The sequence below is a fragment of the Vitis vinifera genome, chromosome 6 (assembly GCF_030704535.1).
Source record: "Vitis vinifera cultivar Pinot Noir 40024 chromosome 6, ASM3070453v1".
NCBI lineage: Eukaryota > Viridiplantae > Streptophyta > Magnoliopsida > Vitales > Vitaceae > Vitis > Vitis vinifera.
Genome location: NC_081810.1, coordinates 4,691,745 through 4,712,765, shown reverse-complemented (window position 1 = coordinate 4,712,765; position 21,021 = coordinate 4,691,745). Strand labels below are relative to the sequence as shown.

At 35.3% G+C, this 21,021-nt stretch overlaps 1 protein-coding gene across 2 annotated transcripts; it reads right to left on the bottom strand.

The window, feature by feature from the left end:
* Positions 1-337: 337 nt before the first annotated feature.
* On the bottom strand, positions 338-15,928 carry LOC100262213 (phototropin-1). Of its 2 annotated transcripts, XM_002281716.5 has the most exons (24): positions 15,287-15,922; positions 13,721-14,456; positions 13,430-13,612; positions 12,406-12,497; positions 10,374-10,644; positions 9,999-10,212; positions 9,802-9,872; positions 8,928-9,034; positions 8,642-8,691; positions 8,457-8,561; positions 8,202-8,261; positions 8,030-8,119; positions 7,796-7,872; positions 6,961-7,045; positions 6,356-6,436; positions 5,981-6,084; positions 5,212-5,261; positions 4,406-4,512; positions 4,191-4,313; positions 3,426-3,477; positions 2,568-2,680; positions 1,743-1,883; positions 717-824; positions 338-593 (listed from the first exon to the last, which is right to left on the bottom strand). In XM_002281716.5, the coding sequence occupies exons 2-23, from the start codon at positions 14,452-14,454 to the stop codon at positions 720-722; spliced, it is 3,015 nt and encodes a 1,004-aa protein (XP_002281752.1). In that variant the 5' UTR covers positions 14,455-14,456; positions 15,287-15,922; the 3' UTR covers positions 338-593; positions 717-719. The 2 variants fall into 2 exon arrangements, with proteins under 2 accessions (XP_002281752.1, XP_059593423.1); XM_059737440.1 differs by lacking the exons at positions 338-593; positions 717-824; positions 1,743-1,883; positions 2,568-2,680; positions 3,426-3,477 and having other exon boundaries at positions 4,190-4,333; positions 15,287-15,928.
* Positions 15,929-21,021: the final 5,093 nt, after the last annotated feature.

Here is a 21,021-nt window from a genome sequence, read left to right as displayed (position 1 = left end):
GAATATGAAAGCAAGAGGGAGACAAAAAGAAAAAGATAAAATAGTTGAAATAGTCTCCCTTGATGGAAGCAATTAACAGTTGGAATGCAGAGTACCCACATGGGATGGGGCATGGTGTTGCCAAAAGCAAGAGAAGGTGACATGGGAAATATATTTTGGATGGCCCCATTTTAGCTTTTGAAAACCTCGGAGGATTTAAATTCAGCTCAATACTTAAATGCTGTGTATTTACTGAAGACATGAATTCAATTAAATGTTGTGTTTCAACTTGTAACCGATGCTGTTACAATTGTGGGGCACCGACTGAATGAACAAATTAATCATGGAGACGGAGAAGTGGAGAGTTGAATGAATAAATTAACATAATATAATAATGAAAAAACCTTTGAGTTGCAGCCAACATAAGATTACAGAACCTCACACCACACATACATTACATAGGACATTGATCGAGAACCTGATTTCTTTCTACAAGCAGCTCCCCAGGCTCAGCTATGGAGCGAAATGGTGATGATGAAACACAAGCAATGCCAATTAAAGTTCTACTTGACCCAGCAACAAGAAGAGTTCTCCACTTCCTCTCATTATGTTTCCTGGATGAGACATGAAGTTTGCTTACACAGATCTGCAGCTGATAATTTTAAGTCTCAAAGGAAAATTGCAATCATCCTAAAGGGAGCATGTTTCCCATAAAAGTATTCATTTGGAAGAGTTACCTCTTAGAAAATATTTGTTTGTAGATCCAGGAGTTCAGGATCCACAGATTTAACTTCCTTTTCAGCATCAGTTGTCTCCAAGGGAGGAGCATCAAGCTCAGGAGGGTTCTGCAAATTTGATGAATATAGTAGTCATTAAACCCAGAATATAACAATTCATGCATGAAAAGTAGAGAACATCATCTTATATAGCTCTAGGATATCTAATACTTATGGAGACAAACAATTTTTCTTTTAGGAATGTTAGCTTGTACAAAAATGTGGATTTCAGCTTTAAAACACTGCTGAAATTCATAACAAAGAATATCCATCTTCCGTCATGCTCTGTTGGTTTCTGCTTAGTGCTTATTCCAAAAAGAGAAAAAAGTAAATGTTTGGAGGCATTAAACATAGTTCCAAATCATTATATTGTTGTGTTCTACATAAATTTGGAAAGGGTTCATTCCACTCCTCATACTATCTGTGAGATGACTGCATATGTGGAGGGCAATTTGTAAGATTCATGAATGACAGTATTCAGTTTTTTCCATGGTAGCTCCGGTTTCCATAATGGTTTCATTCCCATAAATGAAAATTTGCCTGCAATTCCAGGAAACCAAATGACATTTGATGTTCAAAGTTTCCCTTGTGCTGCTTCCATGATTGATACTAAATACTAGAACTCATTTCACCTAATCACACTTGCAGGCAAAATTGTATTATACTCCAAGGCTGCCGGAATGTACAAATCAGCTTATTTTTTGGAAACACAACAGTGACAATAAGGATTAAATTGAGCCAAAAATCAATCATTAGCACACCACCTCAACAATGCCAAATGATCATGTGCATGATATCTAGAATATTGGAAGGAGAAAAGGTTTCTTCTCATCCTATCTTACTGAATGGTTTCTTCCATTCTACCCTCCTTGAATCAATTGTACCTCTTTTGCTAAAAGGAGTTCCAATTAAATTTGATCATATAATAGAAATTCATATTGGAGATATTATCCAAACTTCATGCAGTAATAAGGTTTGTGATTTTACCATGCAGCGGACTAGAGCCCAATTGACACCACGAAAGAATGGGTGTCGCTTGATTTCATTTGCTCCTTCACGCGAACCCAATCTATTCTTGGGATCCCTATGCAGCAACCGGTACATTAACTGCTTTGCATTGAGACTTACCTGCACCAAAACCAAATATCTGAATGCCCTAGCCTTTTGATTGTAAAGATTGTATTAAAAACCTTTTTCCCTTCATGATTAGGTTTCAGTTTCTAACCGAAGTATCTACATAGTTCTAATAAGTTTCAATGTTCAGACATCTTCATCATGTCCCAAAAGAAGTTATGTAAGAAACAAATATTCTGATAATACCAATTAAAATAAATGTTTTTTAAGAATGTGTAATACTAATATCATGAGGGGGTAAAGGATTGATGAGAATTACAAGATAGCTAAAAATCCTGCTGAGAAAACTGCTAGTATGATAATTCCTGAAGCCTAGAACAGAGTAATAACGGGAATGGTGGAAGGGAGTCTCCGAATAAGGGGGCACAAAAGGAGACTCCAAGATAGACTACAAAAAGAAATAAGGATGCTTCAAACTCAAAAGAAATCAAGCATACTACTAAATGGTTCTTCTTCTCATAGTAATGCATACTAACTACATGAAAAAAAAAAAAAAAATTAACACAAGTTTTTCCTGTTTGTTTCATGGAATAAATTAAAAGGACATCTTTTAGAAGTATCTGTTTCTGAACAGTTTCATTTTAAGATGAAAGAATGTCAAGGGCATTTGATTCATATGAATTACTGGAAGTGAAATAAAAAGGAAAAAAAAATGACAACATATGTAGAAGATCTCACCGATATACTTGATGGAAATTTAAGATCTTTGTGAAGAATGTTGGCAAATGTCTTTTGCCTTGTCTTTCCCCTAAATGGTGTATATCCATAAAGCATTTCATATAGAAGAATGCCTAAAAGAGCAAACATATAATCAATCAGAAAAAACAGTATTGAGTTAAAATTAAGAGTTTTAGTGCACAAAGGGAACACACACACACATATATAGTATTTATGCATTTATATTGGAGTCAAAATATAATATTGTTGTATGAACCAACAATTAATTTAAATCTTCTATTCCATTTCCATTGCATAGACATTGTATGAGGCATATGGTTAGAAAAAAAATTACTCTTTCCACAATAAGGAAACAAACAAACTGAGGATGGATTTTAAAAGGACAGATTTATTGCAATATTAAATTTCAAACGAGGATGAGTGGTCAAATAATCATCAAGCTTGAAAGAAAAGGGAGGATCGAACACTGAAACTCTATGATTAAAATGTTTACAGAAAACAATTTGTGTCAATGTAATTTTATTTGACTAAGGAAATAACAGGTAAGCAAGAAGAAATAAACAAATAATGAATCTTGTTATCATTCAAAGCAAAAAGTGATGATAACCTATATCTATAGGAGGATTCTTTAAATTTGAAGGCATGGAAAGCAGAAAGGACTGATAAGGACTCATTACTAATGGCACTTTTGACTATCTGATAAGTAATTATCTCTATTTGTCCATTTTATGAAGAATTAAGTGATTATATTAAAAAAAAATTAGATTTTTTATTAGTACTTTCCTTTTGAAAATACATCTCAAAGAGAACAAATGATTTTTGATGTGGCCATATTTCATTAAAAGAGTAAAAAATTACCAAGAGCCCACCAGTCCACTGCACTAGTGTGCCCCGCCCCAGTTATGATTTCCTGCAAAGAATCAGCAAATAATGGGCATTCAGCATTAGAGAGATAATGAAGAAAAACATAAAACTTGAATAGAAGTGTTGTATACTAATGTGTAACTTGGTCACTAAAGTAACTTCTTCCACATGTTGCAGATGAAGAAACCAAGTACTTCAAAACAAAGCTATACAAGGTGACAAAGGATAGTTAAGAAACAAAAAAGTCCCCTCATTTTCCTGGTGCTAATTTATTTCTTTTTAGCCATATGAAACCTTCACATATTCAACACTTAATTTTCAGAATCTTCTTCTCCATTAAGCATTCAGTGTAAACCAAACTTACAAACCTGACACACCTAAAGTTGATATTTTAGTATTTAGCTTTTCATTAAAATGTCTCTGGTTCAGGAACAATTGAAGTTCAGACCCAAAGGGAATTCAAAAATTCTTGTATAAAGGGGTATCTTGTGTAGCTTGGAGAATGACACATGAAGATTTGATCTAGCTGAGTTCGAAGGAACTGGAATTCTAGAATGTTAGAGAAAGTAGCAAAATGGAATACATTCATTGTATGCTCATGCTTGATCAGGGTAGCATAGGGAAAACATGGTGCACGGAGTACAATTATTAACAGAATGTGTCTGTACTCAAGTAAACAGAGGCAGCATCCACAACTATAGACCCAGAAATTCTTTTCATAAAAAATAAAATAAAGCGCAGGTTTAAAAGTGCACAAACCGGAGCTATGTACTCTTCAGTACCAACGAATGAATTTGATGCTCGCATAGGTTCAGCCATGAATATTGGGTTCTGTTGACCTTTATGTTGCCTTTTCTTTTCATTTGTATTTGGCATCAAAAGCTGCAACGAGCACAATATACCTATTTGCTTATGTGATATAATTCAATTCTCTGAACCAAAAATTAATCTTGGGTAATAGATAGTTGTGATACCTGTGGTTTACAAGATGTCAAACATGACAAATCAAAATCTGTCAAGGCCACATGCCCACTGCTCTGAAGTAGAACATTTTCAGGCTTCAAATCCCTATAGATTACACCTGCAAGGGACAGGAGGAGGCACACAAAAGAGGTAACTCCATGAGAGGAAAATTTTAGTACTCCCCTTTCTAAATCACAATATAACTAGTAGCATGATACGATAAATCCTTAGGGATTCATATTTTTCAAGCAAGTGCATCAGATTTTACTCGTAAGTACTAAGTAAAAAATATTCATTTTTCAGGCAACCGCATCAGATTTTACTAATAAGTACTAAGTAAAAAATATTCCATTGAATAGACCTTTTGAATATCTAAAATGTCATTTTCGACGTAAAAGGAATAAACATAAAAGGAGGCATGATAAGGACAAGAGAAGTTCATGCAATGTTTAATGGTTAACATGCAGAAAAGCAGGAACTATTTTAATGAGAAGCAAAATATTCCACTATAATTAAATAAGAATATTAACTTATATGGTGCAATATTAGGATGAAGGTTAACTAACTGAATCCATCACAATTCTAGAAAAGTGATGCATAATAATGAAGTGTGAGATGTACCAGATCATTACTAGCAAATCTCATCAAAATCTTAGCAATTTAGAAAATGTTTTAATTGGACTAGAGAATTTGAAACATCAGTCATTATTATTAGAAGCAACTATGAACTTGGATATATCCAAAATAGAAATCTCATTTATTTTTATGTATTTTATCAGTGAGAGAAAATCATATACATGACAGACATGAGATCTACCTTGACAGTGAAGGTACTCCAATGCAACAACTACCTCTGCAGCATAGAATCTACAGTCATCGACAATTTTAAGTTAGATCAATCAAGAATTCACAAAACAATATACAAGTGCAACTAGGCACACTTGACCAAACATGATATCAGTAAAAGTTTGTCCATATTTGAGAGGATTAAAAACGTTGTGACTAATCTGATTCAAAAGACTTATGATAAATTTAATAAGATGGTACACAACTATCACAAGTATGCTTCCCTGGTGTTAAAAATTTTTACAGTATTCAATAGAGGCTTATCCCTTAAGATAATCAATTGCAAGATTGTGAACACTAGTGAACGATCAAGAAGCCAATGAACAGCTTGTAGGTACCAGTGTGAATATCATGATCAAGTTCAGAACACAATCAAATAATTATGGCTGTTAATAATAACACAAGCAAGATGGAATCTGGGTGTCATTTATGTTAGATATAAATTTTCATATGAAAAGAGTGAGTGCATGCATGCATCTCTACAAGATCGTAGATGCACCAAATTAAATTTTATGTCTCATTTTCAAAATAGTTTTAGATAAGACCATAGAATATTGCAGATAACGTACTCTGGCATAAACTAACAAATCAAATTTGAAAACATGATAGGTTCAGATATACGGAGAGAATATCATGGAACTGTAATAGTGATATCTGAAGTCCTAAACCTTATGCTCAAAGCAACAATGACAAATCAATAACCCTCTGTGCACCAGTACAATACTAATTGACATGCATACCTCACAGCATCTTCCTTCAAGACTTTTGTGGGTTGCCTGTCCAAAAGCAGGAAGAGCTCTCCACCAGGGCAGTAATCGGTAATCAGACATATATGTGTTTTAGTCTGCAAAGTATTTGAAAATTAAAATTTGAACATGTCCATATGAAAACAAGGGCATTCATGGAGCATCTATTTATTAGTTCATATCAATTGCTGCCTTAAATAGTATCAGAAACAGAGGCAATAACGAAAAAAAGATGCACAAGTATCAAAGAAGAAAAGTAAATGACATCTTTGCAGAGGCATTTATTTATCAGACAATTAAATTTAGCAGTTACCCATTATGTGTGTCTATCCATCTACTACATTTTTTATATTTATAAAATTGTCTAACCTGAAATGAAGCATATAATGCGGGAAGAAAAGGGTGATCCAACATGTCAAGAATTTCTCTTTCAGCACAAGCTCTATGCACCTGCAGAAAAGGAAGGAAAGGAACCCTGTGAAGTAAAATGAAAGAAATCACAAATTAAATGATTGATGAACTGCACCCAAAAAATAAAATAAAAAATCAACTGGTCATATGTCTCTGTGTATTCCATTCCAAAAATATAAAATATGTAAAAGGATGGAACAGAAGGGCTGCTGGAGCAACCCACAGAAAGGTCAAGTCCAAAAAATTTGGGATGTTACCCATTGAAATACGGAAGATGCTAAGATTCTAAGAAATATCTAAACTTTATACTCATGTCACATTATTGCAGTTTCATTGGCCTACTACTTGAAGATATGAAACAAAAAGAGAGAGCTTCTCATGGCCTGGCTATAGGATTTTATCATTCTGATTGAATTCAATCTCGTAACCAACAAAAAACACAAGGCTCATTGGAAAATGACTCCATAGCTGTAGTAGTCATACATGTAAACAATAGGAATTCTAAGAGCTTATCTGGCTGCTAAATTAACTAGAAAAGTAACCCAGCAATTTAATTTGAATACCTTGTTGCGGTTGAGCATGACATTTTTATCCATAGCTTTCATGGCAAAGTATTCACCAGTTCCACATAATTCCACCAGATGCACACTGCCAAACCAATCAATGAGTCTAAATTTTCCAAGACACAGCAAAAGTTTGAGCTAAGAAAACAAAATGGAGAGAATAAGGACTTGATCATACCCCTGAGAAAATAAATAAACAAAATCCCTTCAAAAAATTGTGAGAAAGTTGATACTAAAGCAGTCAAGATTAGCAACTGTATTCTTGAGCCAGCTTGCATGTTCAGCAAAATCATAAGTTCATCTCCTCAAGTTACTTCGGTTTTCAGATATTTTATTAGAAAGACCTAAAATAAAACTGGCTATAGAAACCACCCAACTTAACTTGCAATTATGAATTAATAACCTGGAACATTTTGGCAGCAATTGCTACTTGTAATTTATGAACATCAAAAGAATCTTTCTAAGTCACTATATGGTTTAGGCAGTTTGGAAAAACTCCGTTAAGATTTATCAACAGTACTCATCCACATGTGGGTGCCCCACCAACAAGGTAAGTCAATGTTAAAGGAAAGTTTGTATCCCACAATTCATAGGTATTTATAAACAAATCAAATTCCATTTTTACTAAGTTATACAATTCATCACCTTATGATTGATTGCAACACTCACAGGATATATAGTTTCATACCATCAGTTCATCACATTATAATGGAGTCAAATTAGACCAAAAACATAAATAAATCCAGTGGTTCCAAAATAGGAACCATAGGATAGAACATAATGCCTACAAAGTTAAGGTAAAATGATGGGCAAAATATGGAAAAACCATACAAACCTGCCAGTGTCACCAGATCCCAACGGTTTTACTGGCCTAAAGTGTTTCAGGCCTATCTGTTCTCCATCTTCTAGAATCTGCAAATCAGGGGTTTCCCAAACAAATGAATGAGTTAAAGAAAGCATGTTGGTATTAAATTAAAGTATAATAATAAAATAAAAAATTCAGGACCACAACAGGGAATGCAGAATGAAGTGGTATAAGTAGCATGTTATATTTATCTAGCCACAGTACCTTTTGGATAGCTTTCCATGCGGAGCTTTCCTTCCTATGAGGCTTGGGAAGAACAACCTTTGAATGATTACTCCACAAATCCTCTGGTTTCTGAGGGAAGCAAAAAATGCTGTCACTATTGCAGACATACTTCTTTTATAAAGATGCAGGTTCAAACAATCTGGGACCTTACCAAATTGGCATCTGGAAGTTCTCTCACAGCATCATCAATATTTTCTGCAGTTTCTTTCACCTAGAGTGGGCATCAACAAAATTACAATAAGCTAAGAAGAAGTTTTAAAAATCACTTTGTTTATGAAGTACTTGACTCTAATCTCTAACTCTAGTTGTATTCATATTCAACTTTGAGAAAATGATGACAAATCAATAAAATTGGGAACCTCAAAAGAAATCCAAATGCAAAAATATAAATGCCAAGAGTTGATACCAGTTTTGCACTCTCTTTTGCAGTGGATTCTGGAATACAGTTGTGAAGAGGTTCCACATGTTCACTTCCATCTAGTTGTACCCCAATAAAATATTGTACTTCTCCCTGTTTACAGAAACAAAGAAGTCATATTACAAGAAACAATATTATATAAAAGTGTGGGAATATTGTCTTGGGAATTCTACCTTCTGATCACGCATAGGCTGCAGATGGAACAGGTTCCAGAACTTCTTCCCTGGACGATTTCAACAGACTTAAAATAGTTATGGAAGTGACAGTATTAAAATTAAAGAAAACCCTGTTAATGTTATTATGTTTTCTCCAAGTAGAAACACGATTTGTTTGATATAATCACAATAATAATACGTTTTATTCCTTTTTTTTCTTCATTTCTTCTTGAAGGCAATTGAACAACTAAGACTTAAGCTGATAGTGCCAATCAGGATTCAGATATTGCAAAAGCAAGCATACCGCTTTTTGTGTAGTTAATTAGCTGCACAGTAACATCTGTTTGGTTGTCAATTGCCTCTCTGATTTTCCTCACTGTCGCAGGATCTGTCTCAGGGCCTTGGAGGAACCTATAAATCCAAAAATAAAAATTTTAAAAAAAAATTGTAATGAATTGAATGTTTCAGCATTGTCGAATATTTTTCAGACGAATCATGGAATAAATCTTGTTTTTTCACATTCTGCTGAGGCAAATTAATGCAAGGATGATAGTAGAATATACAATTAGCCATCATTGTCAATGGTAACCACTTGGGGGCAATACTCACACCATTCAAATGGAAATTCAAAGAATTGAGGGTAGAGTATGCAGAAAAATCTTTTAGAAGTTTGCTGGAATTCCCAGAATAACAGCACTTGATTCCAGTGAAGAATACTTAAATCTGATCCACCTGTTGGTCTCTTTTGGAACATGTAATTCCATGGTTGGGATTCTGCACATCTAGGTTTGAGGTATGTCATTTTGGGTGGGGGGTGAGGGGGTTGGGAGTGTGTTGGGCATTGATTTCTATGGTTTTTGGTTTTGAACTTTCAAGGCCAGACTCAGCCACATTTTTAACAGAAACTTAAACTATCAGGTGCCTAACTACATCATATGCCTTGCATGCAGTTCCTGAAGTTTCAGAAAGGAAAACAAACATTCCAAAGTGCTAAAACAGAAACAACAACACAGCAATGAGTCCATCAATTCCACCATCTTGCTTAACTGGCAGACCAAAAGTTTAGTTTTACAAATGAATGAATGACAGTAACCTAATTAATCCCATTTCATAGTCATCAATGCCACACATGCACATAAGCTTATTCACGCTTTAGGCACGGGAATTTCAAAGCTTACCTGCAATTTCTTCCCAAAATTTCTTCACGACTGTATTCTGTTAGTTCCAAGAAGCTATCAGATGCGAATATCTGAAAATTCAAAAAGTTAGAACTATCAAACAAACAAATCCCATATTTCTTCTTATGTGCATGCTCAAATCATAATTTAAAAAGAACATGATTGCAGTAACCAATAATTTGAAGTATTATTCTCACAATGGGATTATCAGGCAGTCTGGGATCAGTGATGACAAAGTTCTTCTCTATACGTTCAAGCGTGGTGGCCAGATCAATACCTCTTCTCATTTCCCTTTGTCTTGTTTTGTTATCAATGCTGTCAGGCCTCTCATCATCTTCACTATCGGAGGTGTCATCCACAAGAACTTCAGTATCAAATTCTTCAGTGTGGGCTTGACTTTTCCTCATAATCCTAAAGCAACAACAAAAGGCCTATGCTGAATAGGAGCATTTTTGGAGTGCAGTGTCAAATGTGAAAATGCATAAACCAATATAAAAGATGGAAAAACATTTATGCCCACATCACATTTCAGCAATTCAAAAGTACTTATTCATAAAAAGAAGAAATTGTACCTCATGAAAGAAAGGCGACTAGATTTTCTCGGCTTCTTTTCAGGCAACTCACTGATTCTTTGCATGGAGGCTCTACGACCACTTTGTGAATTCCGTCTCGGTGGAGCCACACTCTCTGAGTTTCGCCTTCCAGGAGCTTCTGGTCTCTCCTGTTCACCATCTTCTGATTTTCTCATGAAGGGGCGATCTGATGATTCACTGAGTGACCGGGGTTTCTTCACTGCTTGCACAAGTTCAGATACTGAATTGGTAGCCATATCTTTCTGACGAGCTGCAAAAACCACTTATTAGTCTAGCCCACCATGTATTCTTATCTTCATCAACTCTTTTTTTTTCTCTTATATTCATTCAATCAAGCTTAGTACTGTAGCTCAATTGAATTTTATTATCTATTTATCAAAATTTGTATTAGACGAATACACTATGTCTAAACACATATGTTGCCATTCTCAACAATAAGAACCATCATAACCAGCTCTTCTTCAACCTCTCATCACCTACACAGGCTATCTCAAATATGGCTCTAGTCTTATACGTTTTGCCGTAAATGCAACTAAACAATATGACTCCTGCATAAAATTGAATGTCTGAAATGGTTTTGCTGCTCTGTACAATCACACTGATGCAGAGTTCTTGAGCAATCCTTTATGCATGCATCAAGAGAATAATATCAAGGAAAAGCTTCTATGTAAGCCACATGTCTGTTTTGTAGCACAATGGACTAAAGCTTTGTTGATCATAAATTCTATAATCTTCCACTGTAGATGAAAAAGAGAAGAAGTTCTTTGATCTCCTTTAAAAATGTAAGAATATTTCATCTTCTATGGTAGCACAAAGATAGCACAAGTGTAAACTAGCTTCCCTTTTGGTTTCAGCCTCACAAAAGACAGCTTCAATTTCATATCATGCAAATACCTTGTTTACACTATAACAATATGATCATAATGGCAAATAGAAATCATGTCTTATCAACCCCTGTATCTGATAGCTATTTGTTTAAAAATAGTAAAACAATTCTTTGCAACCTAAGACTGAAGAATGACACATGTAAACAAGTTCTTTAGGAGTGAAATTTTCCCTTTTTCTTTTATCACTGATCAAACATAACCTTAGAAATTTGGGAGTGTACAGGGTGTGTTTGACAGTGAAAATAAGACCTGGTTTCTTCCTTTGAAAGCAAGAAAAATGAAAATAAAACTGAAATTGTATTTGATAGCATAATTTGAAGATCTGATTTTGGAAATATTTCCTTAAAATGGATTTTTTTTTTTTAAATTAACTTTTTTTTTTTTGCATTTTTCAAAGGCTCAACCTTGTTTTCAATGGACAACTATCTAAAAACAAACACTTCCGATACTTTCATTTCTGGAAAATATATATATATATATATATATATATATATATATATATATATATATATATATATATATATATATATATATATATATTAATACCATTTTGATTTCCATTTCCAAGCTGGCTCATAGAATTTTTCTTTTTTTAAATGCATATTTTAAAATCTGCTTTTGGAAATATTTCCTTAAAATGGATTCTTTTAAAATAAAACTTTTTTTTTTTTCAAAGGCTCAACCTTGTTTTCAATGGAGAACTATCCAAAAACAAACACTTCCAATATTTTCATTTCTGGAAAAAAAAAAAAAGTACTAATACTATTTTCATTTCTACTTTCAAACTGACTCGTACATTTTTTTCTTTTTTCTTTTTTTCTTTTTTTTATTTCTACGATGTTACTTTTTCTTATTTCTTCCTACTATTCAGTAAATAAATTACCATCATACTTTCTTTTCTTTTCTCCATTACAATCAAACAGAACAAAAAGTATTATCTTTCTTCCAAACTCAGCTATTTGGACTAGTTCTGTTGAATTGTCCACTGTTCAACTTTACTCAGCAGATCATTCACAGGAAACAAAGCCCTGCTACTCGCCAGTTCTTTAAAGAATCATGTGCTCTAACAAAAAGGGCAAAACTCCAAAAAAGAATAAAGAGTATTGGCAGAATATGTGCAGTACCATCATAACGAATCAATGATTCTGGCAGCCCATTGGGGCGAGTCATCTTTTCTTTGGACCCCTCTGTATGCTTGCTCACCTCTACTTGCATTCTGCCAAATCACCATACAAACAAAAATCAAATATAAATCACCCTACTGTGAGTCTGTGAGATAGTCACCATCCAATACCTAAACCTCAATAAGAATAAAACTGAAAAAATTTCCCATCATCTCCCATACAATCAGATGCTGTTCCATAGTTCACCAGTCTGGCTTCTTTATCAAAGCACAGAAAGGCCCACATTCCATCACTGCAGTATTGAATCTAAGCAAATGCCAAAGAAGCTGACAATTCTTTTGGAACTTAGGCCAAAATAAAGTGGGAATATATGACTGGAGAGAAGGATGATGGACCATCGACACTCCAAGTGCCCTTGGTCTAATGGGTATTGATGCAATTAGTGAATGCTCTGGGACCCATACAGCTAGTCACTACAAAGTGGGACACACATAGCTAGTCCCTATAAAGTGGGTCAGGATTCACAAGCCAGCCAAGGTACGTGACTGGATTATTAATACCAATTATTCTCCTTTTTTTCATTTGAATCATGCTTGCTTTTATATGTTCATTTTTAGAATATCTTCTAAGGATTTTTGGGGGCAGTAAATAGAATGGTTAAGATAATTTAATTCAACTATATTTGGGGGGTATATTTGAAATAGAAAATCAATCAACTCAAAATGATAGGACTATAGTTCTTCTTGGGACTATGCAGTGAGCCAAATTAGATTATTGATGGTAGGCCACATGGTACCATCCACTTGGGATTTAGGCCTTTTTTGATGGGGACTAGCAGCATTGTCCGAAAGATCCCAATTGTAGCACCATTTATCTCAGAATTTATTTTTAAAACAAAATAATATTCCTCCCATGCAAAACAATATATGGCAATACTGTCATGCAATAAATAAATTCTATCAAATAAACTAATGGTTTTAATTTTAAAAAAGAAAAAGACGAAAAGAAAGACTGACTCACTTACCCAATAAATTTGAGGACGTTTCCATTTTCATCCTTGATGGGGGAAATGGTGAGAAGGTTCCAAAAGGGAGTGCCATCCTTCTTGTAATTAAGCAGCCTTCCACAGTAACTGTTTCCCGCATGCAACGCCTCCCTAATCTTTGCCACATCTTCTGGGTCCGTGCCAGACCCTTGTAGAAACCGACTACACCCACGAACCCACAAAAGAAAAGCAACCAAGTGTCTTAAATGCCCCACTCTCGATCTAATACCTTTATGAGTCTTATGACACAAAGTGACAGTTAAGACTTACCAGTTCCTCCCTATCACCTCTTTGGAGGTGTAACCCGTCATCTTGAAGAAACCGGCACTCGCGTACAAGATCGGATAATCGGGTTTGGTTGCATCCGACACCACGAACGTCTGTTGGAAGGTTGACAATGCATCCTTCAAGTCCTCTGAAACTCTCGGAAACGCTCTGTCCTTCCCAGCACCGCCCTCGTCCGACATCTCTCCTGAGCTCCGCACTGAGTTTCCGGAGTTCCTCCTGGAGGTCCCGGTTTTGTAGTTGGGCTCGTCGCCGCCGGAAGTCCTCACTGCGACCCCCTGTGGCTTCCCAGTCTCGGTGTCAGTCTTCAGCATCAGTCCCCACTCCGCCGCCCGCTGCGCGGCATTGTCCACTTCGCCGGACAGCTGGGTCTTCCGCGTCGGTTTCTGGCGGGTGTCGTCCTGGACGTTGAACGCGGGGGATACGGACTTCTGGGCGAGGGGCAACGGAGGTGCCGGGGAAGGCTCCTTGAGTGCCATCCATGAGGTGATCTCGTCGGCGGAGCGACCTGACTTCGAGGATAGCTCGGGAGAACCCTCTCGTTCAGGAGTCCCACGCGGCTCTGCCCAGCTTTTCCAGGTGGGTTGTGGCCGAAACGCCTGGTTGGTGGGTCTGGTAGAGTAGGTGGAAGGGTTGAACACTTCGAGTGAGCCCCGCGAGTCTCTGGGCAATGGTGGAATGAGTGAAGGCGACTTCGCTGAATCATCCGAAGCTTCCATCTCTACACACAAACATAAATAGCATAAATCAACCAGAACAAGCTCATAATCAAAGAGAATTGTATTCACGCCATTGATTTCGGTGAGAGAAGGTGGAGGGGACTGTGATAGGCAGGCTGAGCAAGAGAGATGTTTTTGGAGGAGGGGAAGGGTATTTTGGTCATTCCAAGTTGCTCTACTCAACGAATTAATGTCAGTGGTGGCCTGATGAGGGATTGGAAGCTCCCTCACCTCACGCTTGCGGGGGTAATTCAGGAAAATGGGTCCTGGTGTGAACATGAAAATAAGAAAAACGATAAAAGCACTTTTGAAATTGCCATATTTGCTTCCAAAAGCAGGAGTAGTTCGATAATTAAAGCGGTCCAACTACATCAACATGCATTTGCTGTGTTGATAGTGAGACACAGACGGAGACAGACTCTGAGACAGTGTGTATCAAGACAGCATAACCGGAATTGCAGTTTCTTTAAGCTGTATTTTACAGATTTTGAAGCAGCAACAAGCACCTAACCATAGACTTAATTCAAGAAATAAAATTCAGAGAAGCTGCGTGTTGTGCTTATAAAATTATTTGTTTTTGTTTCCCGAGAAAATGGAGGAAAAAGGGGGGAAATGAAGATATGTGGATTTCTGTTTTCTGGTGGTGCATGTTTGTTTCATAAAATAACAGGAGACTTCTTCCATCTTAATTATATTCTCTGAGCAATCAAACAGAATGTTTTCATTGATTTTAGCAGCAAAAGGGGACTGGAGCTGCCAGCGGCTAGAAAGAGAATTTCTCGAAATCGCTGAAGAATCAAAGAAGATCAAAAAAATTAAGAGAGAGAAGTACCTGAAATAGAATCCCGCTTTTCTGCAAGACTTCAAACGGAAGAAAGAAGGTAGCTATACGACTGACCTTGGTTGTCTGCTTCTCCTTCCTGTTCTTCCTCGAGACGAGAAGACGACTTTTAATGGCGAAAAGGCCGATCAGAAAAGAGAGAAAGTAAAGAGAGAGAAAGAGAATGATTGTCGAAAAGGGGTTGTGCTGCCCATCCCTCCACACCTATAATTCACATGGCACTTCACGTATTCCTATGCTTTCCAAAAACAAAACAAAACACTTGCCCGGATTAAACAAATTCCCAATCATCTACCTCTCGGACTCTCACAGTACCCACCAGAATATCTCCTCTTGAATCCCCCAAATTACAGACTGGAAATGGGTTGGCAAGAAAGAAAGAAAGAAAAAAAAAAAAGGGAGAAACGAAAAAAAGGAGCAAAAGAAAACAAAGGCAGTAAGAAGCAAAGGGGAGGTGGGAGAGATATGGAATCGGCTAGGGGGCACGTTGGGGGGTCTCAGACTCTGCCGACCGCTTCCTCACCCGACAATGCTTCGCATGTCTCCGTGTCTCTCACTGCTGCCATCAATTTTGTGGGTAGAATCAACCTTTCACTCCTTCCCATTTATACATTGCAACTCCACTTGTCCCTTTTTCTCACCGGCATTATTGGAGGAGTATTCTACATGGCTTAAATTATGGACCATTATCCATCTTTGAGGCACCAAAAAATGCATGGACTCGTAACGCAATTGGCCATTTGCCCCGTTGGTCTAATCACCTTTCCAAGAATCCTAGGCTTCATTTCTTAGTGGATTTGGATAGGGTTCTGTTGATTTAAGTACCATGTTCACTCAACCTCCACTCCTAATTAATACTATTCCTTTGTTGTTTTATGTTTAATGGTGAAAATTAAAGGAAACGAAGAGAAGAAAAACACGTAAATTTAACATGGTTCAATAGATTACCTACGAGAACAGAAAAAAAGACTTTCATTATGTATCAAATTAGAATTATATAATAGGATATTTATATTAACTATTAAGTAATAAAATTCCAAAAATACCTCTAAATTATATCACGAGGGCGTTGCTCACCGCACCTCACAACCTATTATTCACTCACAACAATAAAAATACAAGTTTGAATGACAAATACTATCACTAAGCTCTAACATTTACCCATTTTTCTCCATATATCTTTTATTTAATATGAGTCACATACTTCAACATCTTTGATATTATTACAATCGTAACCTATTTAATTCATCGTCTTAAAACCCGATTAAGTCATGTTGGATTCCTATTTTTTAACTTAATTATTATTCACGAATCCTTTTGAAAGGTCCTAATAATCTTGAAGGTACATAAATCTTGATTTCATACGGTGCATGGCAAGGACTACTTCCAATCAATCACTTCATTTCCATCATGCAAAATTGGAACACTAGAACTAGCAAAAAAGTGTGAAAACAAGGCACTTGCTTGACTTACATTTTACAGAAGAAACCCACTCATGGAATACTCATTAAACCACAGAAAGAAACCAAAAGGGGGTGAAATAGTTGTTATACCCGTGACAGTCCGAATGCCCACTATGCTTCTTTTTTTTAGTCTAGACTCACCTGGGGTGGATGCTACAGCAATTAATACCAATGATGTCAACCTTTTTTCTTTCAATCATTCATGGGTAATGGGCAGCATTCAATTCAATTTCGAATCACTGTATTTAATTTTATGTAGGTATACAAATAGAATACAGAGGGGAGAGATACAGGCAAGACGCATACATCTTTGCAGGTAAACATGAGAGTCAGTAGGACCAATGGGCACGTGAAGTAGCTTTTTGTGAAGAAACCTTCTTATCTGTTCACGGCTATGCTATATGGTACGCTACGTGAGGTCCCATCACATCAAACATTGGCCTTTTTTGAGTGGCCCCCCCGTCTCTTTCTCCCATCATTTCACTCCTCCAAGCCATTTCCATGGAGGTCTTTTTATTAAATGTGAGGTTTATTATTGCGTTAAGGTTTGATTCTTTTGTATTAAATCCGTATTTATCGAGAATTAAAGCCATTAGGATTGATGGGAAGATCGGATGAAGGAGAACCACATGCGACGCTCACTGTATTGCTGTCAGGACCCTTTTTGTTTCTCGGCCAACTTCCCACTTGATTGAGAAAATGAGTCCATTTCTCATCATGTTGGGCACTGCTAATAGTGGTATAAATCAGGATGGATAACCTAATTATCTCATTTCTAGTCCCTTTCGACTCTTACTTGGGTTAGCCGCATTTCAATGGTATGCTTAAAGTTTTGGCGCAAATTCAACCTAAATCAAGTTAGGCTATCTTCAAATCGACTAGTGACTTATGATGGGAGTATGATTATCTTGTTCCACGACTCTTTAAATAATTATGAGTTCCATTTGAATCGATTTTTGGGAAGCCAAAAAGGTAAAAATGTTGTTTTAAGCTCGACAAAAGCTTTTATACTTATTTTATTAATATTGTTAAAAAAAAAACTTATAACTTAAATAAAAAGTTAATCTGAAAATTAGAAAAATATTGCTTCTTCTATAAGTTCTATTTTGACTTGGTAGGTATTTGATAAACTAACTTAATAACTTAATTTAACTCATTAAATATATTTAATAGAATAATTTAATATATAACTTAAAGTCAAAAATAATTTTAAATAATACATAAAAATAATTAATTTATTCTTAAGTTCACATCTTTATTTTATTTTTTTGCTCTCATTTGTCTTAATTATCTCCACAATTTCTTTTACTTCTCGACAACCTTTATTGTTACTTAACTTCTTTTACCTTAATTATAATTTATGAGAATAAATATGTTAATTTGATTATTTAAAATAAATTTTAAGTTTAAAAATTAAGTAATAAGTTTTATGTTACCAACTTAAGTATAATTTAACTTAAAGTCAACCTAAATTAATAAGTAATAAGTATTAAATTTTATTAAACACCCTATATAGCGAGAAGTTTTTCATGTTAAATAAAATTTTTATAGTATCAATATCATCTTTTAAAAATCATGACTTTGGCTTCAATTTTAACTTTCAGCTAAAATCAAAAGAGAAAGTCGTTCAAAACGGCACTTTAGTAGACTTAGTGGAAAGAGTTGGAATTAATTTATGCTAAAATGTAGAAAGCTTAAATAATACTATGATGGTATCAAAGAGCCAAGTTAGTCGTAATGGGAGAAGAAAATAGGTGATAGATATGGATGCTTACGAATTTAGAAAATCATACATATCCAAAGCAAATGAGGAAAGGAAACAACAACCACACAAGTTGGAGCTATAAATGGTCCTCTTAAAACACCTACCCTATCCCTTTGGAATAAGATTCAGAGAAGTGAAAAAGCTTGCCATGATGTCCTTTTCTTTAATTTGTTACGGCTTCCAAAGCTTCATTTGGTGTGGACTGGTGAGGTTGGACTGAAAGAAAGCCAACAAAACAAGACAACACATAAATATGTAACACCCATATGACCATGGTGTTTGTATACTATGTACAGTCCATGTCTCGCTACAAACCAAAAATGGACGCAGAGGATGTGGAATATGTTACAAATAAGTCAATAACAAAAGATAAATTCTATCAATGGAGTTAGCATGAAGGTAATTAATTGGTTTTAACTCTTAGAAACCCAACTTTTGGAAGGGAAAGACCAAGGTATAAAGGGTTTGGATGACACTCTATTTAGATGTTGCAGGAACCACCCACATGGGGTGACATGAAAAAGGGAAAGGGGACACTTACCTATAGTCTAAAGGAGGTGGAGAACATGGAGGAATTTGTGGGGTTATGCACAAAATTAGTAGGTGATAGGGTTTGGGTTGGGAATTTAAGGATAATTAAAGAAACAAAAAAGGGTAATTGAGGAAATGGTGGAGATTTAGTGGACCCATGAGAGATTTAAATCCCTGATTTATAGAGGGAACTCTGTCCTATTAAAACAGTGAATAAGAAGGACAATGAAAGGGAAATATCAGCCAAAGTTCACATGATTCTCACAGCTCACAGGGATCCAAATTCAAAAGAAAAGGAGAATATCTCATTATAGGGATATTGGGATAATTATAGAAGGCATATGGGAGAGGAACTTATTAAAGAACAATCAACTCTAGAGGATGATCCTCCATAGTAGCTTTGTTACTAAAAATAAAAGGAAAGCAATACCCAATACTTATTAAACCAACTAGGGTGGCTCCAATCTTGTAAGTTTTTACAAGTATAAGGTGATACAAAGATGAATAAATCTTATCAGTGTGATTTTGCAAGACCTAGTTCTTAATGTAAGTAAGGTATAATTTTAAAAAATAGCTAGGACTCCAAGGTGTAATTAAGGATTTACGAGTTTGAAAAATAAATACGCTTTTTAATTGTTTCATACTCTCACAGATAATGTAATTGAATGTTAGGTTGTTGGACGAACATAAATATGAGTTAAGGACCTTTTTACATGAAATGGAAGTTAAATTAGAGACAAATTTCTTAAAGTCTCGAGCAATCACTTTTATCATTCAACTAGTTAAGTAATCAAGTCCCCTTCATCTTCTTTTTATGATAAAGTTTTCAAAGTCATTAAATGTTCTTTGCACCTCATTAATTGCTTCAACAACTAGAGTGTGAATGACCATGTGAACGACTAATTCTGAAAGACTTATTTCTAAAGACTAATTTGATCTTTTAACTTTTATATAATGACTCAATACTTTATTTATAAAAGAAAGAGGTTTCAAACTATTATTCAATCATCTTTGATCTGAGTAAAATATTTCGATCATATTAGGCATAAGCTTGCATTCCTTTTATGCATCTAATCAATCCTAGTTTTCCTTATATCATTAAGTACAAATTTATGAACTAATAATTTGTATTGAAAATTTTATTTATTGTAAATCTTATTAGATGAGATCAAGTATACACAAGACATCACTTAAGGTATTCAAGGAAAATTTTAAGTACCCATTAGAGCTAATTAATCCAAATATAAAGTTTAAAGGTTTTATTTGAAAGTCTTAGCATAGTGGAACCTAAAGTTTATAATTAAAGTTGGAGGATTTGATCGAACTACTATAAATTTTGAATTTATATTTCTCTCTTCCCTATTTTTATTTATTTATATGCAGTTGTTCTTTATAATTCTATTATATCGTTGCTTATTTGTTTTTCACATTGATCATAGTTAACATTTGTTTTAATTTACAAAAAGTGATCATCATTTTATTCGAGCCCACACTTTTTTTTTTTTTTTCAATAGTGACTATCTTAAATTGGTATAATTAGAATCTTAACGGGAGTTGCTATCATTGCTATCATGACAAATGTGAAAATAATTGTAGTGGGGGAACATGCATTGAAATGACTTACCAAAGCAAGGGAAAGGGATGGTGAGAGTGGGGAATGGCAACACAAGAACAAAGTAGGGAAAGGAAAATACCTCAAAATTTTCCTTCATTATGCAAGGAAGAGAATGCCAAAAGGAACCCAACCTATGCTCTCCAAGGCAATGATTTTCCTCGGACAGTTGCACTTTAGCACTAACTCACAACCTATTGAGAGTACATGCGTGTTTCACTCGTATGGACTAAGGAATGCAAGAACAATCCACACTTACCATGGGAGTAGTGTAGCAGCCACTAGTAAGTGTGATGTGGTTCGAATCCCTGCTCATAAACATATGTGGATTATCCACAAACTGCACATAGAATTC